This window comes from Mustela putorius, unplaced genomic scaffold, assembly GCF_011764305.1.
Source record: "Mustela putorius furo isolate JIRA1106 unplaced genomic scaffold, ASM1176430v1.1 tig00004039_pilon_pilon_pilon, whole genome shotgun sequence".
In the NCBI taxonomy this organism is placed as follows: Eukaryota; Metazoa; Chordata; class Mammalia; order Carnivora; family Mustelidae; genus Mustela; species Mustela putorius.
In genome coordinates this window covers 4,109,911-4,132,325 of record NW_025422174.1, presented here as the reverse complement: position 1 = coordinate 4,132,325, position 22,415 = coordinate 4,109,911, and the positions used below count along the sequence as shown (strand labels likewise).

The following is a 22,415-nucleotide window of genomic DNA, read 5'->3' as shown; positions in this document are numbered from 1 at the left end:
TTTCTTCCTGGGATGGCCCATACCCAGTGACTCATCAATACCAGGGTGTAAAAAGGCCTGTCCATCTCAGTCCAATTTGGGATAGCTCTGAGAGGCCATTCTAGCACAAGAACTCCCTATGATGTCACCTGAGGCTCACATTTGGCATGCATCCCATTTTATACATCCATATATATTTTTATAGAAATTAAAAATATTCTTTGTTTTCAAACAATATGCAGACATAAAAACATCACAGCATAGTAATAAATGTTAGAAACCAATATAGAAGATTATAGATACAGTTTGATACCAATTTTGACATTATTTGGGGGATTGTTTCTTAACGGCATATATACAGGGCTATGTATATATTCACACACACATACCTATAAATACTCACACAAAGGAAAAGACTGGGAGAAAAGGTATCAAAATGTTAACAGTGGATATTTCTGAATGCTAGAATTGCAGATCCTTCTAAACATCTTTAATACCTTTTCTAACTAAAAAAAAGTAACAGACACGTATGCGGTTACTAAAGAAAGAATCTTGCAGAAGAGTAACTAAACCTCTCTCACATTCCAGATGTCCAGATCCCTCTCCAGAGGAACCATTTTTACAGATTTCTTAGGTCTGACTCCAGAAATACTCTGTACCTATATATTAGCATGGAGGTTTGTAATCTCCCGTTTATACTTTCTTATTTCTTATACAGATAAGAGCATACTGTTAACATTGTCCTACATCTTCCTTTTCCCCTAACAACTGGACTTGGGATTATTTATCTCTATATATCTACAGTTGGCCCTCGAATATAGCACAGGTTTGAACTGTGTGGGTCCACTTAGGTGTGGATTTTTTTACAGTTCAGCACTATAAATGTATTTCTCTTTCTTATGATTTTCTTAATAACATTTTCTTTAGCTTACCTTATTGTAAGAATACAGTATATAATATACAGAGAATACACAATCTGTGTTATGTTCGTATTATCAGCCAGGCTTCCAGCTGGCAGCAGGCTATTAATAGTTAAGTTAGGGAGAGTCAAAATTTATATATGAATTTTTCACAGCATGAGAGGTCATACACCCAACCCCTATGTTGTTCAAGGATCAACTGTACTCTCTAATGGCTGAATAGAATTTCATTGTATGGATGTACCATGTAGACATTTAGGTTGTTTTTAGTCTTTTACTGTTATAACATTCTTATATATCCACCTTTTCAAGCATGGGGGGTACACCTGCAGGGTAAATAGAATTGCTCGATCAAAAGTTACATGTATTTTAAATGTGTCATTATTTTTAATTGCCCTTCAAGGAGAGAGTACCAATTTATATCCACAAGCTACAAAAACAAAAACATAAAAAGATTTTTATTTATTTATTTATTTGACAGAGATAGAGAGAGCACAATTAGGCAGAGAGGCAGGTGGGGGGTGGGGAGCAGACTCCCTGCTGAGCAGAGAGCCCGATGTGGGGCTCCATCCCAGGACGCTGAGATCATGACCTGAGCCGAAGGCAGAGGCTTAACCCATTGAGCCACCCAGGCGCCCCACCCCACTGACAATTTCAAGAGAAATTTAAGACTTCCGTAAGAATGTTTATTGTAGCCTATTCACAATGACCAAAAACTTGGATACAACGAAATGTCTAATCATCAGATGAACAGATGAACAAATCGTGGTATACGCACACTACATACAAAGGAGGAAACTACTTTATACTGACGAAGACTCCTTCCTTGACCAAACTCTAGCCAGACTGCTCTGAGCCCTCTTCTCAAGCCTGGTTCATCATATACAAACTTGAACAAACATTAACATAGTTTCTAACAGCTCCAGGTCCCACCCTGCAACACCAATCCCCCTTAGTGCCTGCCTGAGGAAGCTCAAGGCATCTACTCTTTGTTCAATCAACACTGAAAAGTCAGGCCCTTGTCTCCCAGTGAGAAAATACAAGTGGTTTCATATGGACCAATACCTATTCTACTTTTTGTGATGTGTTACTTCTCTGACATTATTTGTCCCTGGCCTTACTTCTTCATTCTCTCCTTAAAATGCCTTCTTACAAATCGAGGTGGAGTTTCATTCATGTGGGACTCTTTTCCTGATTGCTACAGTTATTACTGATTAAAATCTGTCCTCTCCACTTTAACCAGGATCAGGCTTTATCTTTGGTAAGTGCACACAACATGGATAAATCTCAAAGAACCCGCTGAGTGAAAGAAGACAAAGGAATTACACATGGCAAGATTCCATTCACACGTTGTTCAAGACTGGTCAAATCTGGGGCACCTGGGTGGCTCAGTGGGTTAAGCCACTGCCTTCGGCTCAGGCCATGATCTCAGGGTCCTGGGATCGAGTCCCGCATCGGGCTCTCTGCTCGGCGGGGAGCCTGCTTCCCTCTTTCTCTGCCTGCCTCTCTGCCTACTTGTGATCTCTCTCTGTCAAATAAATAAATAAAATCTTAAAAAAAAAAAAAAAAAAAAAGACCAGTCAAATCTAATCTACCGTAGATCCTGAAATCAGAAAATGACCAGCGGGGGTAAGGAGACTAACTACAAAGAGATACGAGGGTAACTTCTGGCGCTTCAGATCCCCAGTTGATGCACTTTTTTTAAGTAACCAAGTTTGTACAAACTGTTACCAACAGATATTAAATCCATTATTAACAACTTTTCAAGAAACATAACTGTAATATGCTACTGAAGAGTATTTTCTTTCTCTCTGATCATTTCAGTGGCACATCAGATTCCCTTAGCAAATAACAGTCAATAAGAGAAAAACTATTTCTGATTCAACAGTGCTACACATGGGGTCCACAGCCCCTACAAACTGGAGAAGAAGTGAAGTTGGGTCGAAGCCATTTACATTCACAAATATCACCACAGACTGTCCCCAAGTCTTCAAAACGTCTGTATTTATCTATTTTTTGAATCAACCACTACTAATGCCTCTAACATGTCATACATGGCACTAAGTCTTTTATTACTGTTAAATCCCATTTCATCTTTACCATCATCTATGACGTGGGATTATTCCCATCCCCATTTCCCCCATCAGGAAACGGAGATAAAGAAGTGCTTCGGTAACCCAGCTCTTCAGTGGCAGAGCTAGGATCAGCTTGGCACTGGACTCCATGGTTAAAACCACTTTGCTAAGTCCTCAAGTACCTACAGAAAGTGCAAGTCGTCACCCCAAACCTTGGTTTTCCCCACCCTACAGTCCCCACGTGGCCCCAGCCTCAAGGACAGTCAATTCTTTTAACAGCTCACACTCCCGTCCTGTTCTAATGGAACACACACCCACATCCACCATTTGTCTTAAGACTTCCGGTCGCCGCTGAAACAGGATTTCCAAACTTACAAACTCAAACACACCCTGTATTTCTCAGCACTCAAAGGAAAAACTGTAATTATGTATTTAACGGGTACTGACTTGCTTCCTGTCTCGTCCAAACACTGGTCAGACCTATCGATCATGTGTTCCCAATCACCACCCAATACCACCCAAAAGGAAAGGGCCCCACCGCAAAGGGCCCCACTACACCCCTGAGAACGGAGACTCCAGCGGCCTCCACCCAAGAGCTCTGGAAAGGACAGGCTCCGCGCACCAGTCTTACCCGGGCCCGGGCCCGCACTCCCTCCGAACCACCCGCCGCCCCGCCTCGATCGGCCTGATCTCAAGGTCACAGCGGGGATCCTGACCACCCCCAGGGGAATGTCATCTACTCAAGAGGGAGAACCCGAACTTCTCCCCCAGCAACACGACACTTAACTCCCTTCACGCCGGTCTTCCAGCAAGACCTTAGCCCCCAACAAGGCCGACACCCCGTCTGCCTGGCTCCGGGCGCACCCCCAGCCCCGCCATCCCCAGGCCCGGCGCACGGCACAGGGGAGACCATCAGCCGCTCCATAAAACAAAGCCCCGCTCCGGGCTCTTCACGGCAGCCAAAGGAGGGGCGCACGAGCGTGTTCCTGAGACACGGGCCCGCCTCCCAGCCAGGTCCCCGCTCCCAGAGGACGCCGGCCCCGAGCCCGCGCCCCGCAGGTATCTCTGAGCAAAGCAGCATCTTCACAAGCGCCGCGCACTCCCTCGTCGTCGGTATCGAGGAGAAAAGCAGGAGGCGAAAGAGGGCGTCCTCAGTCCGCTGTCCTTGCACGCGCGGGTTCCGGGGTGCTGATGCTGTGCCCCGCGGAGAGACGGAAGCGGGGTCCACCCACACCGAGCGGAACCGCCAGCTTCTGAGGCGCAGGTGAGAAGCGCTGGCTCCGCGGACGCAGCGGCGCCGCTCCCGTCAGCTACGCTAACAACCTTGCCGCTCATTGGCGCGTCTTCCCGGTCGCTGATTGGACAATTTCCCCTTCCGCCTGAGGGGGCTTCTGTGTTGTGTGGGTGGGAAGGCAAGGATTATCCAGTGACACGGAAGCCAGGCCGAGGAGGTTTAAAAAAAAAAAAAAAAAAAAACCCGGGCCAATAAGCTTCTGGATCGACGCGCCAATGAGCAAGAAGGTTTCTGGAATCTGACGTGAGTGACGTCATTGAGCCGCGCCAGCGGAGAGCGGTGGAACCCAGCCCATTTCTCCCGTCTTTTCGGCGTTTGCCTGGCTCCCTCGGCGTCTGGGGACCTCCGCTTCCATGTCCCCGGTGGGCACGGCATCGCGGAACCTCCACGCCCATGGCCACTAGCTTGAGGTCGCCCGCTTTCCCCTCATGTTCTTCCGCCTCGACAGGCACAGACGACGAGGGAGTGCGCGGCACTTGTGAAGATGCTTCTATGTGCAAGAGGTACCTGCGGGGCGCGGGCTCAGGGGCCGGTGTCCCCGCGGGGCGCGGACTCAGGGGCCGGTGTCCCCGCGGGGCGCGGGCTCAGGGGCCGGTGTCCCCGCGGGGCGCGGGCTCAGGGGCCGGTGTCCCCGCGGGGCGCGGGCTCAGGGGCCGGTGTCCCCGCGGGGCGCGGGCTCAGGGGCCGGTGTCCCCGCGGGGCGCGGGCTCAGGGGCCGGTGTCCCCGCGGGGTTGGGGCCTCGGTGGGAGGCGGGCCTGTGTCTCAGGAACACGCTCCTTCGCCAAAAGGTAGCCGTCCCCTCGTGCGCCCCTGGTTTCCAACCTGTGAAGAGCCCGGCGCGGGGGGCTTCATTTCTGGAGCGGCTAATTAATTATCTCACCTGTGCCGTGCGCCGGGCCTGGGGAGAGCGGGACTGGGGGTGCGGCGCGAACCAGGCAGACGGGGTGTCGGCCTTCTTGGGGCTAAGGTCTCGGTGGAAAACCGGCGTGAAAGGCGTATGTGTCGTGTTGACGGGGAAGAAGTTCGGGTTCTCCCTCTTGAGTAGATGACATTCCACTGGGGGTTGACAGGATCCCCATCGTGCACCTGACATCAGGCCAGTCAGGGCCCGGGGCGGGGGTGGGGGGCGGTCGGAGGGAGTGCGGGCCCAGGACCGGGTAATATTGGTGCCCAGAGCCAGTCCTTTCCAGAGCTCTTGGGTGAAAGTCCCCCGGGGTCTCCATTCTGAGGGGTGTAGCGGGGGCAGCGTGGTGAGCACAGATGGGTCCCATATAGGCAAGCGCGAGGCCGGAGTGTAGTTCCTGCAGCAGAAATTGGTGAGAGCGTACTTTGTGGCGGGCCCTTCCTTTTGGGTGGGTGGTGGGTGTTCAGTGATTGGGAACACATGGTAATTAGGACTGAGGTGTCTGAGGTTCTCACCCCCTCTTTGGACGACACAGGAAGCAAATAATCACCCGTGAAATCCGTCGTTAAGCTTTTTGTTTCGAGTGCTGAGAAGGACAGCCGTGCATTAGAGTTTGTCGTTTAGGGAATGATGTTTAACTGGAGAACAGAGGGCTAAGAGCAAAACACAGAGGCGCGGGGGTGGGCTGGGGTGCTGGTTTCGGTGAGAGCAGGAAGGAGTGTGCACTGTTAAAGGAACTGAGGGAATGTTCTTGGAATTGGGGCCAGGTGGGGATTGTAGGGTTGGGAAAACCAAGGTTTGGTGTTCAGACTTGCAGGTTTTGTAGGTGCCTGGAGACTAAGGATAGTGATTTAAAACGTGGAGTCCAGAGCCAAGCTGATCGTCGCGCTGCCACTTAGGAGCTGTGTGACTAAAGCACTCTTCATCTCAGTTTCCTGATCTATGAAATGGGGATGATAATAAGCCCACTTCATAGCTGATTGTAAAGATGAAATGATATTTAACATTAATAAAAGACTTAGAGCCATGTCTGTCGTGTAGTAGATGTTACTGGTGTTTGATTCAATAAATAAATACATACATAAGTACCGAAGACTTTAGGTTGTCTGTGGTGTATTTTTGAACTGAAATGGCTTCTACCCAACTTCATTTCTTCTCCAGTTCATAGGTGCTGTTGACGACATGTGTGGCACTGTTGAATCAGATGTAATTTGATTCCACACATCAAAATTGTTGAAATCAACAATTTTGTTGATTTGCTAAGGGAATCTGTTATTTGTAATGACTGTTATTTGCTAAGGGAATCTGATGTGCCACTGAAATGATCAGAGAGAAAGAAAATAGTTTTCAGTAGCATATTACAAGTATGTTTCTTGAGAAGTTGTTGATATTGATTTATTTAATTGTTGGTAACACTTTGTGCAAACTTGCTTACTTTAAAGAACGTAAATCAACTGTGGAGTAACTCAGATACAGCAAAAGGAGAGAGAAGTAGTGTTAAGTAGAGCTTGCCTATTCGGGACTCTCTGTGGGAAAGTTTTTATAATTTCTCTGTTCCTCTCTGCCTCAGTTTCCAATGCCGCCCCTGTGTCTGCAGACAGCTACACATTGTAGGGGAAGTTTGGGTTTGGAATCGCAGAGACTCTAAGGTACTCGTACCCAGGCCAAAGGGCACATCAGCAGAGCCTCTGGGGCTTTTTAAAGAAAAAAGAGGAGGATTCTTAGATCCTCCTCTAGACTCACTGAGTCAGAATCTTCTGGGATAGGTCCCGGGCTGTAAAGACCAGGTATGTTTGCGATGTGGATGCGTTTCATGACAGCTTTTTTGGCACTGGGCTTTCCTTCATTGGAACCACATGCAAGAAGATTGGGAAAATCCACAAGTTAACGTTTGAAACCATTTTGCAGGCCTCTGTCCTTCAAGTTCCATGATTTTGTGATCTGCATCTTCACTGTGGTGCGTTAAATGCTTAAACCTTGTCAGAGTCATGTTATTGATAACACAGGGATTCCTTGCATGAATCATGGACAGATCCCTTTCTGCCCCAGTCCTCTCTTTGGAGTGGGGATAAGAATGGTAACTAGCCTTTGGGCTGTAAGGACTAAATGAGAAATAGATCCATGGCAGTCGCACAGGATCTAGCACAAGTGAAGCCTTCCACAAGTTATTATGACTACTTTTGATTTCCCTCCATTTTTTTTCTGATTGAATTCTTTTTTTAAGAGATTGACGTCATGCATGTGACAGGGGATGGTTAGAGGGAGGGGGAAAGACTCTCAGGGAAAATCCACACTGAGTGTGGAGCCCAACATGGGGCTTGATCTTGTGACCCTCAAATCATGACCTGAGCCAAAATGAACAGTCAGATGCTCAAGCAACTGGGCCATCTGTGCGCCCCTTCACTTCCCTCCATCTGAATATCATTGGGATGACTCTGTCCTCGCTGTGGATCACACTGGTTCCTGCCTCAATAGATTATGGTGAAAAATCCCTAAAATAATGTTAAGAAACCCAGTTAGCCTCCCAGGAGACCTAAGGTGCTACAGGTTTGGTGTGTTTCCTCCTTCAGTACAGAGCCCTCCTGGGACCAACAGTGAACTGTCTTGAGATGGCTGCTGGGAAGATGAAATGTGAGGGGCTCCCCGCAGTGCCTGGCACACAGCAGGTGCACAAGACGGGTAGTTAGTGTCGGCACCATGTCACCTTCATGATGAACTAGTGCTCTCATTCCTACCATTCTACAGTTAGAACACTTCTCCTTGGACATATTGGGCTTATATAGTATTCTATTCTAATAATTCCATTACATTTTCCTCATCTCTCCTCTCCTTATCTTCCCCATCCTGCTCTTCCCCTAAGGCTAGTCCCTCTTTTTTTTTTTTTTTTTTTTTCCTGTGACCTCCACTCCCAACCCCTCCCCGTGTCCTGGGAAATTAGAAGTCCATAATCACCAGCCACCTCTGTTTCCTCAACCTCTCCGTAGCCATTTCATCCTACTCTGTGCTATGATCCCTGGGGGGGGGGGGGGTGGGCATCCATTCTTGATGACCCATAGGGTGTTCTCTGTATTCTCATACCCTGCATTGTTCAGGTCTGGGGGGTTCAAGATTGGTGTCCTCCTCCTTCTTGGTTCCCATGCCATTTCTTTGAGATCTGTGGTCCCCAGGGAGAGCACTCTGGCCTCCTCATCATTACTGTTTTCTCCCGACCACCTGCAGTTATTAAACTAATTCATGGAAGACTTGGGTGCTGGGCCCACAGTCTTCCACTCCTGATACAGGCCTCGGTGGCCTCCGTGTGCTCATGGAGGACCCAGCTTCCACACAGGGTACTCATTTTCTCAAAATCATTTTCTCAAATGCCTACTTTGGCGTGATCACTTCTGCCACCACTCCCAGCGTGGTGCCCTGGATTTCCACCCTGGTGCTGCACCACCTCGCACGTGAGCAGTGCTGCTCCTTTCAGCCCTGATCTCTTCTTTCCAGCGTGTTCCTTCTATCATTTCTGCTCTGCTATCTGCGTGCTCTTCCCGAGGACCTCCTTGAATTTTTCTGTCCTTTATTCTCCCTCAAGGCGCTCATCTCTCAGCTGAGCTTGACGTTCCCAGCCCATGATTCAGCGGTTGTCCTGGCAATGCTTCTACCACCCTTGTCTTTCGTCCGAGTAAACCCCAAACCCTGGGTAAACCAAAGCATCCATGTTCACCTCGAATCCTGATGGTGGGAATCACACAGCAGGGAAGCTCGGAATGACTGAGTTCTTGCGAACCAGCCTTACCTGTGCCCTCATGGAGCTCCCTCATTCTGTGGTTCTCCGGGCAGCTCCCTTTCCCACTCTCCGGAATCCTTCCAGCAGACTTTTCCCACCCTCCTCAACCCTGTGATTGACGCCGCCCTCGTCTTTCATTCTCTGTGTAGCATGGGCATTGGGATGGGTAGTGCTTCACAGAGAAGATGGGAACCTTCAGATTGGAACTCCGTGAGCATCCATCCAAGAAAGGGAACTGTCCTTTCCTCTTGTGACAGTGGTCAGCATCCTCCCCAGAGGTCACTGGGAGCACACCTGTCCTTAAGCACAGTGGGTTCGTTACTCATTGTGGGGGAGAGCCCACATATTGGGAACTGTGGCGCTGATCAGTGAGAAATGGGTGTTTGAAAGAAACGTACTGGATTTGGGCTTTGGGCGGATGTTTTTGGGAGTGTTCAAGGAAGCAGGGCTGTGCTCTGGACTGAAGGCTGACAGGAGGCGAGATAGTTCTAGGTTAGCTAGCTCTATCGGTCTTTTCTAGAAGAAGGTGTGAGCAGCGTGAACAGTGTCATTCACAAGGAAGGCGCTCCCTCGTATGAGCCGGGAAAGGGGATGATTGGTGTTTTGTGGTGGGCACAACAACCTGGCTTTGTGTGTTTGGACAAGAGAGGAGGTGGGCCTATTTTTCTCCCTTCTTCACCACAGCCAGGTCACCTCGTGTTGCTGTTCTGCAAGGTCCTTTGTGTCAAACAGTAGAAGCACGTGGCCTCTCTGTACGTGCCGGGCCGACTCCTACCAGCCGTGCAGCCTTGCTCATGGTGCCAGCCCACCTCCTCAATGTCAGCACTGCTCTTCCTTCTTGCCCAGTGGAGGAGGGAAGTCTTCACAAGACAAACAGGTGTTTGCCAGACAGGGGAAACTAGCCTGGACACTGAAGTCCAGGGCTGTGTCAGCGGCACTTGACGTTTTGTCAGGGAGCGGGTAGCAAGAGAGTGTTCCAGAGAGGCTGTCAGAGAGTGAAATGCGGGAGGACTGAGGGGTTCCAAGTCGGGGAGGTGACATGCTCTGGGTTTTCGACCATCCCCCAGGAGCCGTGTGGGAGCCACACTGGTGACAAAGGGCAAGTCTGTTCCCTTTTCCTTCCCTGTGGCCACACCCCTTGCTCAGGTCCCTTCTCCTGCCTGCTCTGTTGTAACATGTCCTCCTCGTCCTACCTGCTTCTCGTACAGCTCCCTCTCCCAACCACATGCTCCTGCTCTGGCGAGGGTAATCTTTTTGGAATCCCACATCTTCTTTTGTTACTGTGTTACTGGAAAGCTTTTTTTTTTTTTTTAAAGATTTTATTTATTTATTTGACAGAGAGAGATCACAGTAGGAGAGAGGAAGGGAAGAGATCACAGAGAGAGGAAGGGAAGCAGGCCCTCCGCTGAGCAGAGAGCCTGATGTGGGACTCGATCCCAGGACCCTGAGACCATGACCTGAGCCGAAGGCAGCAGCTTAACCCACTGAGCCACCCAGGCGCCCCTGGAAAGCTTTTGATTCCCCATTGGCTCCAAGGTGGAATCTGCACTGTGTGGTGTGACTCTCTTTGCTTTTCGTGATCCTCCCACGGTACCCTGGGTCTCCTGCTGCAGACTGGTGATCTGCATTTGGATGTCTCAGAGTTATCCCAAATCCAGTCTTTCCAAAACTATTCTCGAGATCCCTTTCACCACCACCCCCTCCGAGCTCTGTGAATGGAACCGCTGTGTCCTTCTTCTCCCACGTGCAAAAGGGAAGAGTTACCTTGGCACTCTGCTTTTACTTCCTTTCCCTCTTCTGTGATCGTTCACGCAGACCTGTGATTTTATCTGCTAAATATTTCCGGGATCTACCTCCTTTTCTCCACCTCTCCTTCTGCCCTCTCAGCCTGATTAGTGGCCATTTGTGGTCTGAGCCATGGTGCTAGTGTGATCGGTGAGCTTCCTGGTGCTCCTACCTCCCCCAAGGACATCTCCTCCTGCCTTTTCATGTGTTTATTGGGCATTCCCACATCTCTTGTGAACTGTTCATGTCTTTTGGCCATTTTTGTTGTTAATGTTTTTGGTTTTGACTTACTGGAGTTTGTTATATATTCTGGATAGGAATTCTTTGTCAGGTAGATGCATTGTAAATCTATATGGATAGGAAAATGAAAATTTTAAATATTTTACAGTAGCATCTAAGACAAACTGGTTGGCGTGACTGGATGGCTCAGTTGTGGAAGCATACCTGAGTTTTGATTTCATCTCAGGTGTGGAACTCAAGGTCATAAGTTCAAGCCCATGCTGGGTGTGGAGCCTGGATACAAAACAAAAAACAAAAAATAAGGAATGAATCTCATGGAGGACAAGAAACACCTTTATACAGAAAAGTATAAAACATTGTTGAGAGGAATTCACGAAGACCAAAATAATTGGGAGATAAGCTTTGTTCATGCATCAGAGGATTTGATGTTGTCGAGATTTCTGTTTTTCACAGCTTGATTCTTGCAAACAATGCAATCCCAGTCAAAATCTTGGCCCTTTTTTTTTCTTAGAAGAAATGAAGAAGTTGATTCTGAAATGTGTATGGAAAGGCAAAGGGTATGGAATAGCCAAAAAATTCTCCAAAAAAGAACATAGTTGAAGAAGTTACACTGCTTATTCTTGCTGAATTTTAAGACTGATAGTAAAGTCACAGTAATCAAAGTCTTTGACATAAAGTTGGATCAGTGAAACAGAATAGAGTCCAAAAATAGAGCAAGCACAACAAGTATTGTCAATTGATTTTTGCTCAGAGTGTTAAGTCAGTTAAGTGGGGGAAAGGGAAGTCTTTTTAATGAATAATTCTGCACGATATTCAGGCAGAAACAATATGGACCTTGACCCCTCCCTGATTCTGAGCACACACCTTAATTTGGGATAGATTATAAACCTAATTATAAAAACTAAAACCAGGGCAGCTGGGTGACCCAGACTCTTAAGAGTCCAACTCTTGATTTTGGACTCAGGTCGTGATATCAGGATCATGAGATCAAGGCCAGTGTCATGCCCTGTGTTGGGCTCCATGTTCAGCAGGGTGTCTGCTTGAGATTCTTTCCCTGTACCGCTCCCCCTGTGTGCACTCTCTCCCCCTCTCAAATAAATATTTAAAAAAGAAAAAAAAGCTAGAACCAGAAGACATTTGTATGAAAACATGGGAGAATATCTTGACAACCTTGAGGTAGGTAAATCTTTCATATACAGAACACCAGAAACACTAATTACAACAGAAAAATAGATACACTAAGAAAATTAACAAGCAAGACAGACTGGGAGAATATATTCAGAATACATGTTCTTATATGTTTAATTTTTTCTGAAGTATGTTGGCATTATTCATATCCGTGGCATCCCATTATTCTATCTATGCTAACTTTTTTTTTAATTGTTTGTTTAAGTCAGATATGCGACACTGTACCACGGGAAGTCTCTGATTGGCTTCTCCTTCTTATTCACTCTGTCGTAAATGTTGATTCCTTTTCAGTTGAAGTCTTGCCCAGACTATTCAGGGTCTCCTCGCACAGAGAAAGTCGATCTTAGATCCTATTAATCCTTGTGAAGTAGTTGGCTATTAGGTGAAGCTGGAAGACAGTACCAGTAGCTTTCTTTGAGAGGAGATGATAGCTTATGGGTCTTAGTTAATTGAGGCCCACCGTTGTTTTTTGGTTTTTAAAATATTTTATTTATTTATTTATTTAAGAGAGTGAGTGCGAGGGGAGGGGAGGGCAGAAGGAGAGGAGGAAGCAGACTCTGCTCTGAGTGTGGTCCCTGAATGCGGGGCTCTGTCTCACAACCCTGAGATCATGACCTGAGCCGAATCAAGAGTCACACTTAAATGCCTGAGCCACACAGGCGCCCCTGTTTTTCATGGGGTTTGTTTTGTTTTGTTTTGTTTTCCTTATATGATTAAACACTTAAGGCCTTGCGGATCTGCTGAGGAAAGCAACAGAGCTCATAAGAAGGGAAACAGACTTAAAGTCTGTGCAGGTGCAAAGTCTACTGCCCTTAAGACTTTGCTTCCTGCCTCCCATTTATAACCAAGAATAAAACCAATGGAAAATAGAAACCAAAAACTGAGACTAGTCCATGCAAAAGAACAAAGATAAAAATAAAAATGAGAGGTAAAGCAATATCTTAAAGGCCAGTATGCAGCTTGCAGTAAAATTCCAAACTTGAAAACTGATGCTAAGACTATTGGATTTATATTTGTAGTTGCAGGTATAAATACTGTAAGTACATGTTTATGTACATACATTGCTTATAAATACACATGTACACACATGCATACACACAGACATCATTTCAGCAACTGAAGTGTTGGGGGAGGGATCACAGTCCAAGTGGGTAAATTGGTTTGAAAGGCAATAGAATTAAGTTTCATCCAAGGTTGCACAGCTTGAGGAAACGACCTTGACCTCTGTCTCTAAAGCGGTGCCTTCCACATAGGGGGCTTCTGAGGGTGGTACGTGTTCCTATTTGTCCAGCATGTGGAATAATGCCTGCGTTGCAGCCAGCACTCATGAGTGCTGAGTAGAAGTGAAATGAAGGAGCCCCCGCCTCGACCCTCACTGTCTGAGACAGCAATGAGGGCCCCTTCTTCTTCCCTCAGATGAAGAAACACTGGCGGAGGGCAGGACAGTCCTGCCAATAGGGGAACGTCAGGCAGCACTGCTTGAATGGACAGGTGGCTGGAGCGGATCAGTGCTTCCCACGGGAGGAATGTGAGATGACTTTAGGTGGCACCCAGATAGATGTTTTATGTTTTAGAAGGTATTTATTACAGGGTGTGTTAGAAGAAAATACTACGCAGAGAGTGAGTTGACTTAAAGGAATGTTAAATGGAGCACGTGGTTTGTGAACGACATGAACATTTTAAAAGCAGTAGTTGATTCAGTGAAGACTGAGAAAGGTCTTTATAAATCTGAGATTTTGGGTTCTTTTCGATTTATTTATTTATTTATTAAAACTTTTTGAGAGAGAGAGAGAGAACCTGTAGGGAGGGAAGGGAAGAAGTCATTTAGCAGGCTCCGTGCCCAGTGTGGAGCCAGACGTGGGACTCAGTGTTAAGACTCTGAGGTCACAACCTGAGCCACAACCAAGAGTTGGTGGGCCAACAGTCTATGCCACCCAGGTGCCCCTAATTCATTCTTTTTGTGTCCTGCAGTCACTGGCACATCGTGTTAGAGTTGCCATTACCTTTCCATGTGGATGTGGTCAGTCTTCCCTTGTGGTGTGGCTGGACAACTGCACCTGCAGCCCCTGGCTGGTTCAGTCCACATACCATTTGTGGGCCATTTGAAGAAGGAGCACAAATCCTGATTGCTATTCAAGAACCATCCATCCATACCTTCTGATGAGATCAAGAAAGACTCAGTAACACAGCCTACGTCTCGTGGCTCCAGAGCATGGGAAAAAATCTCAGAGGCGATGATAGCCATCTCTTGAGAAAGGCAGCCTTGCTATTGCCCTTGGCAGCATGAAGGTCAATGTTGTGTGGAAAGGGAAGGCTTAACCAACTCTTACCAATCATGTCGAAAGGGAAAAAGACTTAAACCAACTGAAAGGGAGGATTTAACCAACTCTTAGCAATCATCTGAAGCCTTTCATTCTTTTCAAATAAGTCTAAACAGCTTTTTCATAAGCAGAAAACTAAGATTCTAAGCAATAAAAAAAAAAAACATTAACAAACTGGTGTGTTTCTTTTTTCAGTCTTACAACTGATGGTGTCTTAGAATGAAATGTAGCATATGGGTAGTGTAGAAAAAATTGTAAACAAATTAAAACACACACACACACACACACACAGAGAGATGAGATGTCTCTGCGGCTTCTCCTGTTTCTCTGCTGTTCTTCAGCCTCCCTGTCTAACTGCTGCTACTGGAACATCCAAGGCACTTCCTGCCCAGAGCATTTCTGTCTGCTACTCGTCCCGTCCAGAGTGCCTTCTGCACAGCTTTCTCCAATTCTGTGGGACCCTTTTCAGAGAGGCCTGCCCTCTGACCTTGTATGATGCAGGTCCTTCATCCCCCATGCTGTTGTCCTTCATCTGGCATAAGCTCTTACTTCTCTTTGTCTCTATCTCTTTCCAGTGTTCCTGCTGTATTCCCAATGCCTGGTACTTTGCAGACACTCAACAAGTATTGCTTGTCTGGATCAATAGGGCTGGCTGAGGTCAGATACAGAAGCTGCTCCGTGTCATCCAGGAGAGGGCAGTAGGAAGTCCAGGGAGGAGCTCCTAGAGGAAAGCAGCTTGGTCAGCTTTTCAGCAGGTAGAGCTGCTCATTGGTGGAGCAAGTGCTTTCTTTGTAGGGCGTGCTCAGGCGGTGGCTTGGTGTTGTTTGTAGGGTTCTTGCCCTGGATGTCAGCGTTGACCAGGTCATTGGGAAGGCCCCTTCCAACCTGACATCCATGTTTGAGAACTATTCTCACTGGTCTATGGGTCTTTCTCAACTGCAGATATGGCTCTTACCACTAGAGGGTACTAGATGATGCCTTTGAGGACAGTGCTCTTCATACCATGAACGGTGAGAACCCAATTTTCTCTCTTTTAATTATTGAAGTATAGTTAATCTGTATAACATTATGTCAGTTTCAGGTGTGCAGCATAGTGATTTGACACATCTATACGTTACTCAGCGCTCACTACGATTACAAATAGTCACCGTCTGTCACAGTACAGTGTTATTCCAGTATTACTGACGATATTCCTAACATACTTTTCATCTTTGTGAGTTATTTATATAAGCAGAAATATGTACTCTTATTCACCATCACCAGTTTCGCTCCCCCCACTTTCCCTCTAGCAATCTCTGGGTCGCTTTGTGTGTTGAAGAGTCTCTTTTGTTTTGTTTGGTTGGAGAAGAGATTTTTCATGGCACTTATACCCCGAATACATATTTCAATGACAGCTTCACAAAACAACCTTTAACTCTTAATGCATACTGATACTTTCTGTTTAACTCTTGTCGTCTGCATTTTATAAGCCCGGGATTCGCAGACTATTACATTGATTTTATGATATGGGTGGGTCACAATCTTTTGTTTGAAAAGCACTGTTTCAGACAATGGAGTATGTTCACCCTTGTAAAACTCTGTGGGTCAGTTTGCCTTGACAGTCTGGGCTTGTAGGTAATTGTGTCTCTTCGTGCGTACTTGATGTGTTTCTGTGTTGAGTTGCTGCCTTGTGTAGCCGAAGGTACGTGCTTCCTATGGGTCTTTGCTGCAGTGGGCACATGACCATCTGTGGGAGACTGGTGGGGACATGTACAGGATCAGCATAGACCATAGTCAGGGCAGGAGTAACCCTTGTCAGTGTATATAATGAGAACATATGATGTCTATCTGCTTCTGGAACTTAGAACCTGGTTGGGTGAAAACACACACACACACACACACACACACACACACACCCTACCCCTTTCATCTTACTCACCAAGTGAATAGAAATGAGATAATGTGCTCAGGATAGCACTTAGGATGTTTGAGGCTGTATGTAACAGAAGACCATCTGCATTTGATCTATTTATTACATTTAAGAAAAGATTTGTTTATTTGATAGAGTATTGGGCAGACAGAGAATCCTGAAGCAGATTCTCCACTGAGGATGGAATCTGATGCTGGGCTTGATGCCAGGACCCCGAGACATGACTTGAGCCAAAACCAAGAGTTGGCCGCTCAACTGGCTGAGCCACCCAGGAGCCCTTCCATTTAGTTTCAGTGATAAAGACATTTAACTTCCAGATAGCCATTGAGGGCAAGGGCCAAAATGGCTTCACGTGGCCTTAGGGATCCAGGCTCCTTCCACTACTTCTTGTTTTCCTAAGACTGGTTCCTTACAGTTGGCAGAAGACCTCCACTGGTAAGCTGGGCTTTTGCTTCTGGTTTAGAACACTAAACCCTTGGTTCCTTGTAATATAGACCGGGGAGAGTTTAGGCTACCATAGCATTTTCCAGGTTGTGTAGACCAGAGTTCAGGCTGCTGCACCAGTTTCTAGGTTGTAGCTGTTGTGTTTATTGGTTCCTGGTTTTCCCACTATGACCTTCCTGAGAGATGTGGAAGGACTGGTACCTAATACAGAGCTGGGGGAAAGGCTTACGTAGTCATTTGTGAGTTTTAGGAAACAATCTTGGATTTCCTTTCCTATGGACACAGAACTTGTGGTCAAGCAGAGTTGTCTGACTGGCTCTTGCCAGTGAGTTTGCTGAGGGAATAAATGGTGGCAGGTCTTCTAGGTGAGGTATGAGGTGAGGTGCTGTGCTGTGCAGGGTCCTGGGAAAGGAGTTGGGCACCTGAGCAAAGAGAGAGAAGAAATAGCTGCTGGGGAGGGGTGGGGCGATGAGGAGCACCGAGACAGACGACTGAGTCTGCTGAGATTCGTAAGGGAGTGTGAAACATTCCTGTGTTGGTCTTTGGAGGTAGCTGATTGTCCTTGACCTGGTTGCGGAGAATTGGGCTAGAACCTACTGACCTCGACTCACCTGCCTCCTTTCCTCCCTTCTAGGTTTGCAGTAAGCCTTGGCTACTGGCATGATCCATACATTCAGCACTTTGTAAGACTGTCTAAGGAGAGGAAGGCCCCCGAAATTAACAGAGGCAAGTGACCCCCTCCTTCCCAACGTCCCCTCATCAGCCCAGAGGCCTGAGGTTTTAGGGATTCATTCTTCAAAATTGAGGGTTCCAGCGTTCACTCTCTCCAGGGGCATATGAAAGTGCTCATTTCCCAACATCCTCACCAACTCCATGTATTAGGAACCTTTTCATTGATTTGTGAAAATCTGATTCATGAAAAATGGTATCTTAAGTAGTTTTATTTTATATTCCTCTTATTTTAGGAGTGAAGCTGAAAATCATTTTTATACGTTTCAGGCCATTTACATTATCTTTTACTGTGAACTGTCTGTTCAAGTAAGGAATTCCTTTCTTGGCCTTCTTAAAGTGATAGTAACACTGTTAGGCTCTGCAAGCCCTTTCTGTCAAGGCAGTGAAAGGATTTGAGAGAGGAGGGTGACTCATTCCCAATCAGATTGAGAAATTAGCCAAATGACCCCAAGTGCTTGGGCATGCAGGGAATCCTGGCCCTAAAGATGGAGCTTGTGGGTAGATTCTGTAGGAAATGCAAAGAAAGTTTAAAGTGGTGGTCCCTGACAGTAAGGACATGCACCTTACTTTGAGCTGAGGGCGAACCAGGCTTTAGAAAGATGGGGCCAGGCCTGCCTAAGAGGCCTGAAGCCTCCGTCCCGGGCTCCTGAGGCAGCTTTCCTAACCGGAGGCAGGGATGCCCCCTTGGAGCCCCGGGACCTGGGTTCCCCAGGCAGCATGTCAGCGGCCTGCCTTCCTTCTCTCTCTGCCTGGGCTGGCATCTCCATGTTGTGGCCCAGATAGGGTGTGATGAGCATCTTTAAAGTTTTTGTTTCAATATCCAGCCTGTTGTGGATGATATTCTGTAACATACATTAAAAATGATTTCCTAGAGTGGAGATGCAACATGGGGGGTTAGGAGGGTGGAAGAATAAATGAAACCAAATGGATCGGGAGGGAGACAAACCATAAGTGACTCTTAATCTCACAAAACAAACTGAGGGTTGCTGGCGGGTGGGGGGGGGTCGGAAGAGGGGGGTGGGGTTATGGACATTGGGGAGGGTGTATGCTATGGTGAGTGCTGTGAAGTGTGTAAACCTGGCGATTCACAGACCTGTACCCCTGGGGATAAAAATACATTATATGTTTATAAAAATAATAATAATAATAAATTATTTTTAAAACTCTCAAAAAAAAATTATTTCCTAGAAACATAAAATACAAGAGACACCTAAAATACAAGCTCAAATTATTTATTGGGAGAATCAATAGACCTAGAATTCCTGTATCACATTGTGGAATATTTCTTTTCCTTTTTTAAAGATTTTATTTATTTATTTGACAGACAGAGATCACAAGTAGGCAGAGAGGCAGGCAGAGAGAGAGGGAGGAAGCAGGCTCCCTGCTGAGCAGAGAGCCCCATGTGGGGCTTGATCCCAGGACCCTGAGATCATGACCTGAGCCGAAGGCAGAGGCTTTAACCCACTGAGCCACCCAGGTGCCCCAATATTATTTTTTAACATTGTGAAACATTTCTAAATGCTACTCAAATTTTGTTCTTAAAATAGTTAAAACTTAAGCAGCAGGGTTTGTTTTTTTTTTTTTTTTTAAAGATTTTATTTATTTATTTGTCAGAGTGAGCACAGGCAGACAGAGTGGCAGGCAGAGGCAGATGGAGAAGCAAGGAGCCAGATGTGGGACTCAATCCCAAGACACTGGGATCATGACCTGAGCCAAAGGCAGTGGCTTAACCAACTGAGCCACCCAGGCGTCCCAAGCAGCAGGGTTTTAGAACTCAGATTTTATCTTCCTTTTCCCCTCTTTTATTTCTCACCACCTTTGCTCCAGCTCACCACTCTGTAGCTGAACAAGTCCGTTTATTAGGCAACATTTACTTGTGCTTTCCCCTCTCCCAAGTGGTCTGTCAAGGCCGTTTTATTTATTTTTGTTATTTATTTTAAAGATTTTATTTATTTGAGAGAGAGAGAGAGAGAGAAAGAGTTGCAAAGCAGGGGCAATGGCAGACACAGGGAGCAGGAGAAGCAGACTCCCCACCGAGCAAGGAGCCCAAGGGGGGCTCTGTCCCAGTACCCTGGGATCATGACGTGAGCTGAGGACAGACTGTTAACTGACTGAGCCACCCAGGTACCCCTGTGAGGCCATTTTCTAAACAGAGGCTCTACCCACACAGGATGGAGATTGCAGAAACATGGTAAGAAATAAGACTTTCTTTTTTCCTCTGTCATTTGTCCTTCCCGTTTCCTGTCCTCCGAATATTATTTTCATCACGATCTTGGAATTTTGACATTTTGCAGACTCTTGAGTGGCTTGCACCTTAGCTGTAAAAAAGCACATTTCCCAGAGGAATATTTAGATCCAATGTCTTGCTATAATATGGTTGTCTCTCATATGTAAATTTAAGGGACATTTTATTTTTAAGATAGTTAATTACACCATTAAATAGATTGTACTTACTTTGGCTCTTGCCACTTTAAATTTTAAAAAAAGAGAGAATGTAAAAGTCCTGATTTCTCCCATGAGTCCACAGAAAAATCACTGACCTCAAAGAAGAGCAGCAGAGTCCTCCTGTGCTCTCCTCTGCAGGGATGCTTTCCGACCTCACTGAGTGAAGGCTTGTCTCTGTGTCTCTCTCTCTCAGGATATTTTGCTCGAGTCCATGGTGTCAGTCAGCTGATAAAGGCATTTCTGCGGAAGACAGAATGTCATTGTCAAATTATAAATCTTGGGGCTGGGATGGATACCACCTTCTGGAGACTAAAGGTAAATGAACATTTGCCCTCTTCTTTCCCGAATTGTTTCATTTGTAAAGGTGCCCGGCTGGTTGAAAATGTTAAAAATATATTCAGAGGGAATGCAGTGACTGCCTGTCTCATGCCCCTGTCCCTAGCTGCTTGGGCCTGCTGCCGCCTTTAGACACGTACTTGATGTCACCGGGGCCCTGGTGAAGGATGGGTGCCTGGCTTCTCATTCTTTCCTGTTACAAACTGGGCGTCAGATAAAAACCCTTGTAGATGTGTCCTCCGCACGTGTGAAAGACCCTGCCAGTGGGATTGTGAGCCCCAGAGCCTCTGTGTCTGCCGTGTTGATGATCATGAAGATTTTATTGTCATCGTGACAGTGTCTACAGTTTAGAGATGTGCAAGGCTGGTGATAGTGATATGACACAGAGGCCTTTCGTAGCTATTCCCTGATTTGATCCCTCACCTGCTCTGTTAACGAGCAAGCACAGGTATAACTACACTCACAGGAAACGAGACGGGTCCGGTTAGTGGCAGTACCAGGAGCGAATAGACTGCAGGTACCGCAAGTCCAGGTCGCTTCCCTGTTCTCTGTCCAGAGCCTTGTGCTTGCTCAGGGGGGTCTTTGTGGTCCGTCAGTCGGTGGTGCGTCTCTCCCTCAGTGACCATGGTGTGGTGGAAGGAGCTGGAGCAGAATGCAGGGACGGAATGTGTGCATGTGAGCAGAAGCCACTGGAGGAATGCCTCCTCTCGGCCCCACACCCTTTCGAATTGGTCCCGGGGTTTGGTTTCTTCCCCTGTCAGTAATGGGTTAATAATGAATAAATCTGACATTTTTCTTTCCTTTCAAGGTACTTGAGACTTAGGTACCCCTTCCAAGAAAATGGCTATCTGTCCGAAGTGAGGAAAGCAAATAGCACAGGGTAGGAAAGATACTGTGGAGGTGTTTTGTTTGATAATCATATTGCTCTAAAGGGGTTTGTTTGTTTTTTTAATTTAAGTTTCTTTAAAAAAAAAAAATGCTTGTTTGCATTTCAGAGCCTAGGTGGAAAAGGCCAGATTTTGCCTACCCACCTGTCTTTGTAAATAAAGTTTCATTGTAACACAGCCACTTAAGTCTTCTCTATGACTGCTTTAACAGCACGACAGGGGAGTTGAGTAGTTTGAGGAGAGGCCATCTGCCCTGCAAGGGCTAAAATACTTTCTGGTCATTTGCAGCAAGTTTGCTAATCCCAGAATTGAGAGATCTGTGCTTCTAGACAGTGTGGAGCAAATTTTGTCTACCAGTCTCATGGTCTCATGCACCTTCCACCCTGGGTGGTCCCCTGCTGCACCAGCAGAGGCTTAGCAGTGGGTCACAGGCTTTCTGCTTGCACCACGGTGGGAGCTTGTTCTGTGTGATCTCGGGCCCAAGACTGTGGGGACAGGGGCACCTGGGTGGCTCAGTGGGTTAAGCCGCTGCCTTCGGCTCAGGTCATGATCTCAGGGTCCTGGGATCGAGTCCCACATTGGGCTCTCTGCTCAGCAGGGGGCCTGCTTCCCTTCCTCTCTCTGTGATCTCTTCCCTTCCTCTCTCCTACTGTGATCTCTCTCTGTCAAATAAATAAATAAAAATCTTTAAAAAAAAAAAAAAAGACTGTGGGGACAGTTGAAGGCTCCTGCCTTCCGGCAGCAGGCAGCAGTAGGGCCTGGGAAAGCCAGTACCACCAAAGATAGAGAGTCATGGGGTAGTGAACCCCTTTAATGAACCTTGGCTTCTATGTGTCTCCCAATTTTTATTTCCACACAACCCAAGGATCAAGGACCCAGGGGATGGGTGTCACCTTGGGCAGCCTGTGCTGCAGTCAGCCCTGCAGGATCCCCTTTGAATCCAAGGGCTGTCCTTCCTCACGGCTGTCCCTGGAGCTGTCTGGGACTGAGGCCCCATCCTGCGTGTCCTCCACGCCTCCTGTGACATGCCAGCTCCTGAAAAATAGGAGTCAGATGCACTTAAGGAATCCCACAACCAAAACTTGAAATGTCACTGCCGCAGCCGTTTTGTTCCTTTGCCAAAGCCCAGAAAGAAGATGTCTGTTCCTTAGAGGCTCCAGGTGTGCCTCTGGATAGCTTTCCCTCC

General features: G+C 46.8%; 1 protein-coding gene across 2 annotated transcripts in view; it reads left to right on the top strand.

The window, feature by feature from the left end:
• The first annotated feature begins 4,437 nt into the window (after nt 1-4,437).
• Nucleotides 4,438-22,415, top strand: part of LCMT1 (leucine carboxyl methyltransferase 1) — a 50,735-nt gene continuing 32,757 nt past the window's right edge. The window contains exons 1-3 of one of the 2 annotated variants that reach the window (XR_006604476.1): nt 4,438-4,771; nt 17,464-17,555; nt 20,200-20,321. Coding sequence is in view for 1 of the 2 variants with exons in the window: in XM_045072496.1 (XP_044928431.1) it covers nt 4,662-4,771; nt 17,464-17,555; nt 20,200-20,321 (324 nt within the window). In the remaining variant the exon portion in view is untranslated. The remainder of the gene's footprint in view (nt 4,772-17,463; nt 17,556-20,199; nt 20,322-22,415) is intronic. The other variant, XM_045072496.1, reaches the window with a different exon arrangement.